Source organism: Tamandua tetradactyla, chromosome 1, assembly GCF_023851605.1.
Source record: "Tamandua tetradactyla isolate mTamTet1 chromosome 1, mTamTet1.pri, whole genome shotgun sequence".
NCBI lineage: Eukaryota > Metazoa > Chordata > Mammalia > Pilosa > Myrmecophagidae > Tamandua > Tamandua tetradactyla.
Window position 1 is genome coordinate 223,757,956 of NC_135327.1, and position 13,981 is coordinate 223,771,936.

General features: G+C 38.1%; 1 protein-coding gene across 5 annotated transcripts in view; it reads left to right on the forward strand.

Moving 5' to 3' along the window:
• Positions 1-13,981, forward strand: part of LOC143677344 (serine/threonine-protein kinase greatwall-like) — a 78,749-nt gene that overhangs the window by 9,758 nt on the left and 55,010 nt on the right. For all 5 annotated transcript variants that reach the window (XM_077153224.1, XM_077153204.1, XM_077153218.1 and 2 more), the window contains exon 3: positions 13,697-13,836. In XM_077153224.1, coding sequence (XP_077009339.1) covers positions 13,697-13,836 — 140 coding nt within the window. The remainder of the gene's footprint in view (positions 1-13,696; positions 13,837-13,981) is intronic.

Consider the following 13,981-nt stretch of genomic DNA (forward strand, 5'->3'; position numbering starts at 1 on the left):
ACAATCTGGTTTTAAAATAGACATACATTTAAAACAGATCTTATAATAATTTCAATAAATCAGGCACTCCAGAACACAATTGTGGAGGTATAACAACTACTTAATGTTCTAAGGGGATAAAGATGTTTTTCAAATATAGACAGAAATTAAGTCTTTCTACAAGCTAACCCTAAGGTCTATTCTGCTCTATAGACTGCAATATTATCGTTAGTTTCGTATACTTTTACTTTAAAGAACTGCCACCACAGGAAGACATTTCTAAAGGTTTTCCCGGACATATACAGCCACATTTTCTGTCGTACTCATGACCTCAGGGAAATGTGGCACATCCAGATCCAGATTCTTGTGTTCAAGAGGCTTCATAATTGCCTCCTCCATTACCCTTGGAGGTCAGTCAAGTTCATAACCATCCCCACAAAAGATCAACTGGGGGAGAAGGATTTTGAAGTGAGGATGCAAATCCACATTAGAACAAGGTTACAGATAGCCCCGTGGGACACCCCCTAGATTCTGAGAAAGCAGGAAGTAGGGGCCTGCTTTTTAGGATGATTCAGTCTGAGTAAAAAAAAAAAAAAACAAAGCACCCAATATGGTGGCAGTAAGATGGTGAATACCAAATACCATGAGAATAATTGGCTTTCTATCTTCTAAGCCAGTGGTTGGCAAACTACAGACTATGAGTGAAATCTGGCCCACTGTTTTGGGCAGCCTGCGTGCTATGAATAGTTTTTACATTTTTTTAAGTATTAGAAAAAATCATAAGAAGATGAATATCTTGTGATACATGATAATTATATAAAATTAGAATTTCAGTGAGTAAATAAAGTTTTATTGAAACACAGCCACCCCCATTTGTTTATGTATTATCTATGGCTGCTATTGTGCTACAGCAGAGTTGAACAGTTTTCACACAGACTATATGGCCCAAGAACCAAAAATGTTTCTGATCTGACCATTACAGAAAAAGTTTTCTGACCCTTGTTCTAAGCTATAAAGTAATAGCTAGAAGAGAACATTGTTGTGTGACATTTCTCAGAGATGGTAAGTGACTGTGTAACCACCTTGTTCCTTCTCCGCTCTCAAAGGCCTTCACATACCACCCCATATGCAGTGTGTACACCTTCCCCAACGACATGACTGGCAGCAGCATCAGTCCTGACTTGGCCCTACAGCAGCCAGGGCCAAGTTGGTTCCCCTAAAACTGGTCCAGAGGTAGTGGTTGACTTGGCCCTACAGCAGTCAGAAGGTCCTTCAACCCTGGTCCTTCAGCAGCCAGAACTTTCCCTAATAGTGGAGGTTGAAGGGCTAGATTGAATTGCTCAACTTCTTAGATGTTTTGAATACTTATATCATAGAATTAGTGAAATAAGTAAACTGTAATACTATTGATTTCTTGTTCCTGAAATTAGGTAGTGGACCATGTGATCACTGATGTAGATCCTTGTTACCTAGAGTACGATCTACAAGTAAACAGCAGCGGCAGCGTGTTAGAACTTTTTAGAAATGCAGAACCCAAGCCCCACTCCAAATCTGCTGAATCAGAATCCACACTTTAACAAGATCTCCAGGCATAGATGTAGACCAAACAAAACATTTCCTAGAAATGGGAAGCTTCTTTGAGGCCAAAAGACAAAATGTAACTGAACTTAGCCACACCAGTAATTGACCAGATGGCTGTGCTAGGTACAGAGACCGTAAAGATGAAAAGGCCTGTTGATTATGGAAACTTTCAAATATGCACACAAGTAGAAAGATTAATACAGTGAGCCACTGCATGCTCAACACACAACTTCAACAGTTGTTAGCATTTTGCCAAATATGTCTCTTCTCTTACCCACCCTCCACCAATCTTTCACTGAATGGTTTTGGCATCCTGTGATTCTTACCTAGACTCATTATTTCATTAATGTTTGCAAATGATGATTTCATAATTCTGTTGTTCCTTCTGCTTTTGCTGGTTCTGTGAAGAACTGGCCTTTGTCTTGCCTGTCCCTCTGAGCCACAGGTGACGGCTCGCAGAAGAAAGGCAGAATAATGCTCGACACTCTCCCTTTACTCGCCTGTCGTCAGACTAGCAACCTCCAAATGAGTATTTTGTTTTCTTTTTCTGCTTTCTCAGTCACTAATGTTATTGATATTGATTGGTTATCACAGAGACCAGGCTTTATGCCAAGGAGTATATAGTACTCATTACCCTTCCTGCTTCATTTCAAAGCAATACAACACTTTATTCAAAATAATCCACAACATATGCATTCACAGAGCAGCGTTAAAAGATGAATTTTTCTTACCCTCCCAAAGCAATGACATGAAGAAGCATCAGCTGTGAATTTTGAGTGGGAATGGGAAGACATGAGGGGCGTTGCTTTCAATAGAACAACTCTTCAAATGTGACCCGCATAAAACAAAATCATTTCAGACATCTCTTTGGTTTTGAATACAAGCTGTCAGCAGAAGAAAGCTAATCTCTGCGTTTTCCACTCTTTTTGACAGTCCAGCAGAAATGTTTCTTCTTACTGATTGCGGATCCCAAACAACTTCTGAATCATTCAGAAGTTTGAAATTCTCTATGAACATGGACCCTGAACCCCTTTTGGTTCACTGGAAATAGGTCACGGCCCCCTGCCCCTGGAACTCTGGGTGCTAGGCAGAAGGGAGGGCTCATGTGGGCAGCTCTGGGTTGCTAGGAGAGGTGAGAGCTGAACACGAGGCAGCCAGGAAGGGCCTAGACCAGAAGTAAGCATTCTGACAGACTTCTCAATTACCATGCTAAGGGCATTGGATTCGGCTCTGCTTGTGTGCAGTGTGCCATCTTTACAGCTTTGTAGAGAGGGAAGTGGTGCAGCTGCCTCAGTCCAGCCCTGTGGGAAGCCAGAGCTTTAACAGCTGTTTAAAAAAATCCCCACGTGGAAAATGCAAATAAGTGTTTTTTTAAGTATCTTTATGAATTCATGAATTTTTAAAGATTTGATAGGTTTTAATCCACTGCAGTAATTATCTTTTCTGTCCTTAAATTGTTCCATCTTTAAGGAGCACTTTAAGTTAGCATCTTTGTCCTTTTTATATTATCCAAGTATTCTGAAATCTTCCTTGCTTTCTTGCATAACAATATATTTAAGACTTATTTTGTAAATTTCCTGCAGGAGAGTTGGGCAAGCAGGTCTAGGTCCTGATATTAGGAAATTGCATTTAGTGACCACCAGTCTGCGTGCTTGCAATTAGTAAAGTTCATTCCTACTGGGTTGTCATTGCTTTCAGGCCTTTTCAGTGGACAGACTAGGAAACACATTTTTATAGGAAGAGAAAAAGATATCATGACTTCATATTTACTGATAGTCCAACGCAATTAAGGATTATAAGAGTTTTAACTTAACATCTTTTATTTTATTTGTATTCTTTTCTCGTACCACAAAAAGTACTAATAAAACCTTAAAAATTTTAAATGTGGCATAGAATACCATATACAGAGTCAAATGACAAGTATGGGGAAAATATTTATTGTCCAGAAGACAGACAAAGGGGTAATTTCACTTCTATGTAAGCAAATCTTACAAATCAATAAGGAAGGATAAATGCTCTCTAAAAAGTAATTTACAGAAGAAATATAAAAGATGCCTAATTTCAGGGCGGGCCGCGGTGGCTCAGCGGGCAAAGTGCTTGCCTGCTATGCCGGAGGACCTCGGTTCGATTCCCGGCCCCAGCCCATGTAACGAAAACGGAGAAACAAAATACAATAAAAAACAAGAAAATGTTTAAAAGATGTTTCCCTTTCTTCCTCTCTTCCTTCCTTCTATCCTTCCTTCCTTCTCTCTGTCTTTCCTTTAAAAAAAAAAAAAAAAAAAGATGCCTAATTTCTCTGGGTTGGGTTAGTACTATGTACCCAAGCAAAACATGTTCTTCAACATAATCCATTCTTGTGGGTGTGAACCCATTGTCAATAGGACTTTTGATGAAATTAACTTCCATTAAGGTCTCAATCCTATTACTGGAGCACTTCATAAGGGGACAGAAGTTCAGAAAGATCGGAGAAGCCACAAAGGGGGAACAGTGAGCAGCCAGAAGCTAAACAGCAACAGAACCGGAGGAAATGTGAGGCCAGGAGGGGCCGCCGAGTGCACTGTGACAGAGGGGCCCAGGATGGAGGATCACCACAGTCAGCCTAGAGCACCAGTGTTTGGGAGGAATGCTTGGCCTTGATGAGGCCTTGATTTGCAATTCTTGGGCTCAAAACCATGAGCTATTAAATTCCATTGTTTAAACCAAGTCATTGCATGGTATTGGGCAGCCAAGAAAACTAAAACACTCCCTAATAACTAAAATTAAAAATTTAAACAAGACTTTTTCTTCCCTAGATTGTCAAAGTTAAAAAGGCTGGTCATCTGCAAAATCCCCTTGGGGGATTGGTGAGAAAGAGAAAATTCAGCTTCCCCAAGTGGAGAATTCTTGATATTCTCACAAGCACTGGGGACAACCAAAGCAATAGGCTGAGCCCCCAATCTTTGGATTTACTCATATGAAACTTAACCCCACAAAGGATAGGCTAAACCTACTTAAAATTAGGCCTAAGAGGCCTAAGAGTCACCCCCAAGAGAGCCTCTTTTGTTGCTCAGATGTAGCCTCTCTCTCCAGCCAACACAACAAGCAGTCTCACCACCCTACCCCTCTCTAAGTGGGACATGACTCCCAGGGGTGTGGACCTTCCTGGCAATGTGGGACAGAGATCTTGGAATGAACGGAGACTCAGCATCAAGGGATTGAGAAAACCTTCTCAACCAAAAGGGGGAAGAGGGAAATGAGACTAAGTGTCAATGGCTGAGAGATTCTAAACAGAGTTGAGAGGTTATCCTGGAGGTTATTCTTATGCATCAAGTAGATATCATCTTGTTATTCAAGATGTAATGGAGAGGCTAGAGGGAACTGCCTGAAAATGTAGAGCTGTGTTCCAGTAGCCATGTTTCTTGAGGATGATTGAATAATGACACAGCTGTCACGTGTGACTGTGTGATTATGAAAACCTTGTGTCTGATGCTCCTTTTATCTACCTTGTCAACAAAGGAGTAGAACATATGGAATAAAAATAAATAATAGGAGGGAAAGCTACCTAATTCATTCTATGAAGCCAACATCACCCTCATACCAAAACCAGGCAAAGATATTACAAAAAAAGAAAACTACAGACCAATCTCTCTAATGAATATAGATGCAAAAATCCTCAACAAAATTCTAGCAAATCGAATCCAGCAACACATTAAAAGAATTATACATCATGACCAAGTAAGATTCATCCCAGGTATGCAAGGATGGTTCAACATAAGAAAATCAATTAATGTAATACACCATATCAACAAATCAAAGCAGAAAAATCACATGATCATCTCAATTGATGCAGAGAAGGCATTTGACAAGATTCAACATCCTTTCCTGTTGAAAACACGTCAAAGGACAGGAATACAAGGGAACGTCCTTAAAATGATAAAGGGAATATATGAAAAACCCACAGCTAATATCGTCCTCAATGGGGAAAAATTGAAAACTTTCCCCGTAAGATCAGGAACAAGACAAGGATGTCCACTATCACCACTGTTATTGAACATCATGTTGGAAGTTCTAGCCAGAGCAATTAGACAAGAAAAAGAAATACAAGGCATCAAAATTGGAAAGGAAGAAGTAAAACTACCACTGTTTGCAGACGATATGATACTATACGTCAAAAACCCTGAAAAATCCACAGCAAAACTACTAGAACTAATAAACGAGTACAGCAAAGTAGCAGGTTACAAGATCAACATTCAAAACACTGTAGTGTTTCTATACACTAGCAATGAACAAGCTGAGGGGGAAATCAAGAAACGAATTCCATTTACAATTGCAACTAAAAGAATAAAATACTTAGGAATAAATTTAACTAAAGAGACAAAAGACCTATGCAAAGAAAACTACAAAAAACTGTTAAAAGAAATCACAGAAGACCTAAATAGATGGAAGAGCATACCATGTTCATGGAATGGAAGACTAAATATAGTTAAAATGTCAATTCTACCTAAATTGATTTACAGATTCAATGCAATACCAATCAAAATCCCAACAACTTTTCAGAAATAGAAAAACCAATAAGCAAATTTATCTGGAAGCGCAGGGTGCCCCGAATTGCTAAAAGTATCTCAAGGAAAAAAAACGAAGCTGGAGGTCTCACGCTGCCTGACTTTAAGGCATATTATGAAGCCACAGTGGTCAAAACAGCATGGTATTAGCATAAAGATAGATATATTGACCAATGGAATCAAATAGAGTGCTCAGATATAGACCCTCTCATCTATGGACATTTGATCTTTGATAAGGCAATCAAGCCAACTCACCTGGGACAGAACAGTCTCTTCAATTAATGGTGCCTAGAGAACTGGATATCCATATGCAAAAGAATGAAAGAGGACCCGTATCTCACACCCTATACAAAAGTTAATTCAAAATGGATCTAAGATCTAAACGTTAGGTCTAAGACCATAAAACAGTTAGAGGAAAATGTAGGGAGATATCTTTTGAATCTTATAATTGGAGGCGGGTTTATGGACCTTACACCTAAAGCAAGAGCACTGAAGAAAGAAAGAAATAAATGGGAGCTCCTCAAAATTAAACACTTTTGTGCATCAAAGAACTTCATCAAGAAGGTAAAAAGACAGCCTACACATTGGGAGACAATATTTGGAAATGACACATCAGATAAAGGTCTAGTATCCAGAATTTATAAAGAGATTGTTCAACTCAACAACAAAAAGACAGCCAACCCAATTACAAAATGGGAAAAAGACTTGAACAGACACCTCTCAGAAGAGGAAATACAAATGGCCAAAAGGCACATGAAGAGATGCTCAATGTCCCTGGCCATTAGAGAAATGCAAATCAAAACCACAATGAGATATCATCTCACACCCATCAGAATGGCCATTATCAACAAAACAGAAAATGACAAGTGCTGGAGAGGATGTGGAGAAAGAGGCACACTTATCCACTGTTGGTGGGAATGTCAAATGGTGCAACCACTGTGGAAGGCAGTTTGGCGGTTCCTCAAAAAGCTGAATATAGAATTGCCATATGACCCAGCAATACCATTGCTAGGTATCTACTCAGAGGACTTAAGGGCAAAGACACAAACGGACATTTGCACACGAATGTTTATAGCAGCATTATTTACAATTGCAAGGAGATGGAAACAGCCAAAATGTCCATCAACAGACGAGTGGCTAAATAAACTGTGGTATATACATACGATGGAATATTATGCAGCTCTAAGACAGAATAAACTTATGAAGTATGTAACAACATGGATGGACCTAGAGAACATTATGCTGAGTGAGACTAGCCAAAAACTAAAGGACAAATACTGTATGGTCTCACTGATATGAACCGACATTAGTGAATAAACTTGGAATATGTCATTGGTAACAGAGACCATCAGGAGATAGAAATAGGGTAAGATAGTGGATAATTGAAGCTGAAGGGATACAGACCGTGCAAGAGGACTGGATACAAAAACTCAGAAATGGACAGTACAATACTACCTAACTGTAATGTAATTATGTTAAAACACTGAATGAAGCTGCAAGTGAGAATGATAGACGGAGGAGGGCTGGGGACATAAATGAAATCAGAAAGAAAGATAGATGTTAAAGACCAAGATGGGGTAATCTAGGAATGCCTAGAGTGTATAATAATAGTGAAATGTACAATGTACAAATTTTTAAAATGTTTTTGCAGGAGGAAGAACAAAAGATTGTCATTGTTGCAGGTTGCTGAAAATAGATGATAACTAATACTTCAAAATGTCACATTATGTGTAAGACTAAAGCAAAAAATGTTTATTTGTTACAAAATTTAGATTTTGACTAGAGCATTTCCTAATATAACTCATGTAGATAGTTTGATTGAATGTCATAAGTACTTGGAATCTCAGTTAGCACATGAGATTTTGTTGGTTTGTCCAGAGTGATGCCCCGATCAATTCCAGAATGATTTGATCGGTGACTGGAAAAAGTATTTGCAAGCCCCCTTCGGGGAATGGTGAGAGTGGGGAGAAATTCAACTTCCCCAAGTTGAATTCTTGATATTCTCACAAGCAGTGTGGACAACCAAAGCTATAGGCTGAGCCCCCAGTCTTGGGGTGTGTTCACATGAAACTTAACCCCACAAAAGATAGGTCAAGTCTACTTAAAATTTAGGCCTAAGAGTCACCCCCAAGAGAGCCTCTTTTGTTGCTCAGATGTGGCCTCTCTCTCCAGCCAATATGATGAGCAGTCTCACCACCCTCCCCCTGTCTGCGTGGGACATGACTCCCAGGGGTGTGGACCTTCCTGGCAACGTGGGACAAAGATCCTGGAATGAGCTGAGACTCAGCATCAAAGGACTGAGAAAAACCCTAGAATGAGCTGAGAATTAACATCAAGAGACTGAGAGAACCTTCTTGACCAAAAGGGGGAAAAGTAAAATGAGGCAAAGTGTCAATGGCTGAGAGATTCCAGAGTGGAGAGGTTATCCTGGAGGTTATTCTTTCACATTAAGTAGATATCACCTTGTTATTCAAGATGTAGCGGAGAGACTGGAGGGAACTGCCTGAAAATGTAGAGCTGTGTTCCAGTAGCCATGTTTCTTGAGGATGATTGAACAATGATATAGCTTTCACAATGAGACTCTGTGAATGTGAAAACCTTATATCTGATGCTCCTTTTAGCTACTATATCAACAGAAGAGTAGAACATATGGAATAAAAATAAATAATAGGGGGAACAAATGTTAAAATAAATTCAGTTTGAAATAGTGGTAAATGAAAGCGAGGGGTAAGGGGTATGGTACATATAGTTTTTTTTTCTCTATTATCATTTTATTTCTTTTTCCGTTGTCTTTTTATTTCTTTTTCTAAATCGATGCAAATGTACTAAGAAATGATGAATATGCAGCTATGTGATGATATTAAGAATTACTGATTATATATGTAGAATGGAATGAATTCTAAATGTTTTGTTTGTTAATTTTTTTAATTAATAAAAATAAATAAATAAATAAATAAATAAATAATGGGGGAACAAGTGCTAAAATAAATTTAGTTTGAAATGCTAGTGATCAATGAAAGCAAGAGGTAAGGGGTAAGGTAGGTATAATCTTTTTTTTTTTTTTTTCGTGGGACATGACTCCCAGGGGTGTGGACCTTCCTGGCAAAGTGGAACAGAAATCCTAGAATGAGCTGGGACTCAGCATCAAGGGATTAAGAAAACCTCCTTGACTAAAAGAGGGAAATGAGACAAAATAAAGTATCAGTGACTGAGAGATTCCAAACAGAGTCAAGAGGTTATCCTGGAGGTTATTCTTATGCGTTAAATAGATGTCACCTTTTTAGAAAAGATGTAATGAAGAGGCTGGAGGGAAGTACCTCAAAATATTGAGCTATGTTCCAGTAGCCATATTTCTTGAAGTTGAATGATACAGCTTTCGCAGTGTGACTGTGATTGTGAAAACCTTGTGTCTGATGCTCCTTTTATCTACCTTATCCGACAGATGAGGAAAACATATGGATTAAAAACAAATAAATAATAGGGGGAGCAAATGTTAAAATAAATTTAGTAGATTGAAATGCTAGTGATCAATGAAAGGGAGAGGTAAGGGGTATGGTATGTATGAATTTTTTTCTGTTTTCTTTTTGTTTCTTTTTCTGAATTGATGCAAATGTTCTAAGAATTGTTCATGATGATATGTGATGATATGTGATGATATTGTGAGTTATTGATTATATAAGAATGGAATGATCATATGGTAAAAATGTTTGTGTTTGTGTGTGGTTATGTTTAATGAAAAAAATTTTTCAAAGTACAAAAATAAAAAAAGATTGGTCATCAGCTCAGGCTACATGCCCACACTCTGGCTGCTGGGAGCTGAGGGCTGAGTTTTGCTCTCTCGGCCTCTGTGGAAAGACCTCTGATGACCAGAAAGATGGTCGGGTGGAGGGTGCTCTTACAGCCATGGGGCGGCCCCCAGGGGAAAGCACTGACCCGGGCTGTGGAGAAGCAGCAAGCAGGGAGGACGGGGGTGCAGGACCAGGCCGTCTGCTGCCTACGGTGGGAATGTTACATTCTCCTTCTATGCTTGGACTTAGTCTTGGGTACAGTCAACAGCCAGAATGAGGCCCAGTTATTTTCCTGGATGTGAGCTGAATATAAATTTGGAATTCATTATCTAAAGTTTCTTAAAACTCAAAGCTGTAAACGCAGCAAGTTAAGTATTTGGCTTGACATATATTTTAATTTCTTCACCAGCCTCTTACTAAAAGTATCTGTGATGGTTTGTAGGCTTTATGGGCCCCAGAAAAGATCATGTTCTTAAAGCTAATCCATTCCCGTGGGTGTAGACCGATTGTGGTTGGGACATTTTGATTAGGTTATTTCAGTAGAGGTGTGCCTCAAGTGGTTCTTAATCCTTTTACTGGAGTCCTTTAAAAGAGGAAGAAATTCAAAGGAAGCCCCAGAAATCAAAGAGTAAGACACAGAAGACAAAGAGAAAGACACACCTGATGGAAAAAAAAAAGCCGCAGAAACTGAACAAAACTTTGTAGTTGAGGCATGTGTGTCAACACCTATCTTTTTACGTGGAAAAGCCTGGACTGGCAGGCAGCTCTTTGGATTGCATACTTCAGCTGTTTCCTTAGACAAAATTCAGGTAACCAACGCTAAAGACAGTTCTGGTATACGGTGTTTGGACACTTTGATCAGCTGGGACTGGGTTATGAAAAGAAAACAGACACATAGTCAAGCCAGACAGATTAAAATATTCCTTTCCCTTTGTGTTATCATTTTCATTAAGTAATTTTTTTTTTTAATAATCAATCAAGTGTTTATTGATCACCCCCTGAATCTAATGGTGGGGCTGGACACTGTTTCATTGACACCTAACACAAAAGTGGAATTGGACAAGTGTCAAACTAAAAAAATCACCGAATGAAAACGTTTCATAGACTTAAAATATAGTTTAATATGATTTACTTTGTCAGAATGGTCTGAGGGTCCTGTATTAAATATCTCTGTTAGGGTGGACTTTGCTGCATTTTTCAGATGTGGCCTCTCTCTAACCCAACTTAGCAAGCGAACTCACCTCCCTCCCCCTATGTGGGACATGACGGGCAAGGTGGGACAGAACTGGAATGAACTGGGACCCGACATCATGGGATTGAGAAAGTCTTCTTGACCAAAAGGCAGAAGAAAGAAATGGGATAAAGTTTCAGTGGCTGAGAGATTTCAAACAGTAGAGAAGTTATCCTGGAGGTTATTCTTATGTATTATATAGATATCCCTTTTTAGTTTATCATGTATTGGAGTGGCTAGAGGGAAGTACCTGAAACTGTTGAGCTGTGTTCCAGTCGCTTTGATTCTTATAGACAATTGTATATCTATATAGCTTTTACAGTGTGACTGTGAAAATCTTATGTCTGATGCTTCTTTTATCCAGGGTATGGACAGATGAGTGAAAAAGAAGGATAAAAAATAAATAAATAATGGTGGGGGTATAAAGGGGAAAAATTGAGTAGATTGAAATGCTAGTGGTCAATGAAAGGGAGGGATAGCATGGGATATATGAAAGTTTTCTTTTTTTGTGTTATTTTTCTGCAATGATGCAAATGTTCTAAAAAATGATCATGATGATGAATACATAACTATGTGATGATATTGTGAGCCATTGATTGTATACCATGTATGGATGGTATGTATGTGGAGATTTCTCAATAAAAATATTTTTAAAAAAGAGCATGACCTTTTCTGGGGTACTTAACAGCTTCTAACCAGCACAGGTAGTATTTGAGGGAAAAATACACCTAATGCAAACTGTGGACTGTCATTAACAATAATGTTTTACTATTCTTCCATCAATCGAAACAAAGATACCATACCAATACTAAGTGCTAATAATGGGGGAGGAGGGTCTTTTTGAAGCAGTGAAATTATTCTAAAATTGATTGTGGTGATGAATGTACAACTCTGTAGTTATACTGAGAGCCACTGATTGTACACGTCGAATAGATTGATGTACGAATAAAACTGCTTCAAAAATAATTTTTAAAAATGGCCAAAGGGTGCTAGGATTGGAGGACTTCTCAGATTTCAGTTTGAAAATGATTACTGGAAAGTGGGAATTTCAGAGTGTTTCTGTTATATATGTATTCCAAAAGCAACACATAAAGTGTCTAGGGGAAATGTGGTTATCTGGCCTAATTTGATCATCAGATCTAGACTGGAAATCTAGATTTGTTAAAAAAAAAAAATTTGGTAGTCACTGTTGGCAAGCATACAAAAAGCAAGCATTCTCATGAGCTCAAATTCGGTGCTATTTAGTTATTTCCCCACTACTTAATTATGAACTCTGTAACTATGACAACTTGATCATATTCATGTTTGCTTATATTCCCAGTTCTGAATCTGCTTTTGATAATTGATCTTATCCGAATCATTGAGTAACTGTATGAGGGGAAGTACTGACCTGGAAAGCAAAAGAATGAACTCATTATGTTCTCAGCTAGCACTACTTTATAGCTGAAAACTCTAGAATAATAAATTCTGATAATAATAACCTAATACATGTAGAAGAAATTATAGAATTTTGCAGCCAACGTAGTAATAAGTGATTTAGGCACGTGTCAGAATCAATCGTGCACTGGTTGAAAGTTTGTTGGAGAACAGGTTGTTTATACATTCTTAAGGAATCTCCACAAATAACTTATTAATTACAAAGGAAAAATGCACTTTAATGGAGAGATGTACCATCACCACCTTTACCAAGTGATCAGAGTTAACATCACAATAATGGGAAAAGCTGACATCACTTCTGGTGGTTGTCATGTGGAAGAACTCAGCCTCACGTATGTAGTATTCCTGCCCAAAATGTGTAATCTGAAGTGGGTCATGAGAAAATGATCACACAATCCCAACATGAAGGACATGCTGTGAAACAAGCTGTGCTCTTCAAAAATGCCCCTGTTGTGAAAGATAGCCTCCTAAAAATAGGCTGTAAAATTGTTCCAGGCTAAAGGAGACTAAAAAGAATTCACAGCTAAAAGCCATGCATGATTCCTACTTGGGCAAAATGGAAGAGTTTGGGGGAGTGGAGAAAAGAGATGCAATAAAGGGTCTATTGGAAGAGTCAGCAAAATTTGAATATGCAATAGACATTAGATGTTAACATAGTATTGGTATGAAATTTGATGAGTTTTCTTACACTGTAGTTACATGAGAATGTCTTTGTAAAGAGATTCATGATGAATAATTTAATGGTGACAGGTCCTGACTTTTTCAACTTTATTTCTCATATTCAGCAAAAATACAGTGTTTCTACTCATATAAATACATATTTATTTTATACGCATATGTGGAGAGGAAGAAAGCAAATGTAGCAAAATGCTAACTTGTGACACTAGATGAAGAATATGTGGGCTATCATTCTAATATTCTTGCAAATTTTCTGTTAAGTCTCAATTTTTGTTCAAACTAAACATTTTAATAAAAAAAACTAATGGCAACATGAGCAAATTTGATATTAATGTGTAACGAATGATACCAAGAGAACATTTGTTATATAACCATGCTGAAAATATATAAAAGTAATGTAAAATAATATATTTTGAAAATAATTCTTTTTGTTTTGCAACATTTACATTCCTTTTTGACAGGTGATGGAGTACCTTATTGGTGGAGATGTGAAGTCTCTCCTACATATATATGGTTGTTTTGATGAAGAAATGGCTGTGAAATATATTTCCGAAGTAGCATTGGCTCTAGATTACCTTCACAGACATGGAATCATCCATAGGTAATGACCAACTTTCCTCCAAATTATTATTTTTAAACAAGTCGTGTATTAAATATTTGAGTCTCAGATTTGCAGTAACCTTGCCCATATATCCAGTTCATCTGAGCTTTAGTGGTAGCTTGTGTGAGTTTAGAAATTCCATCAA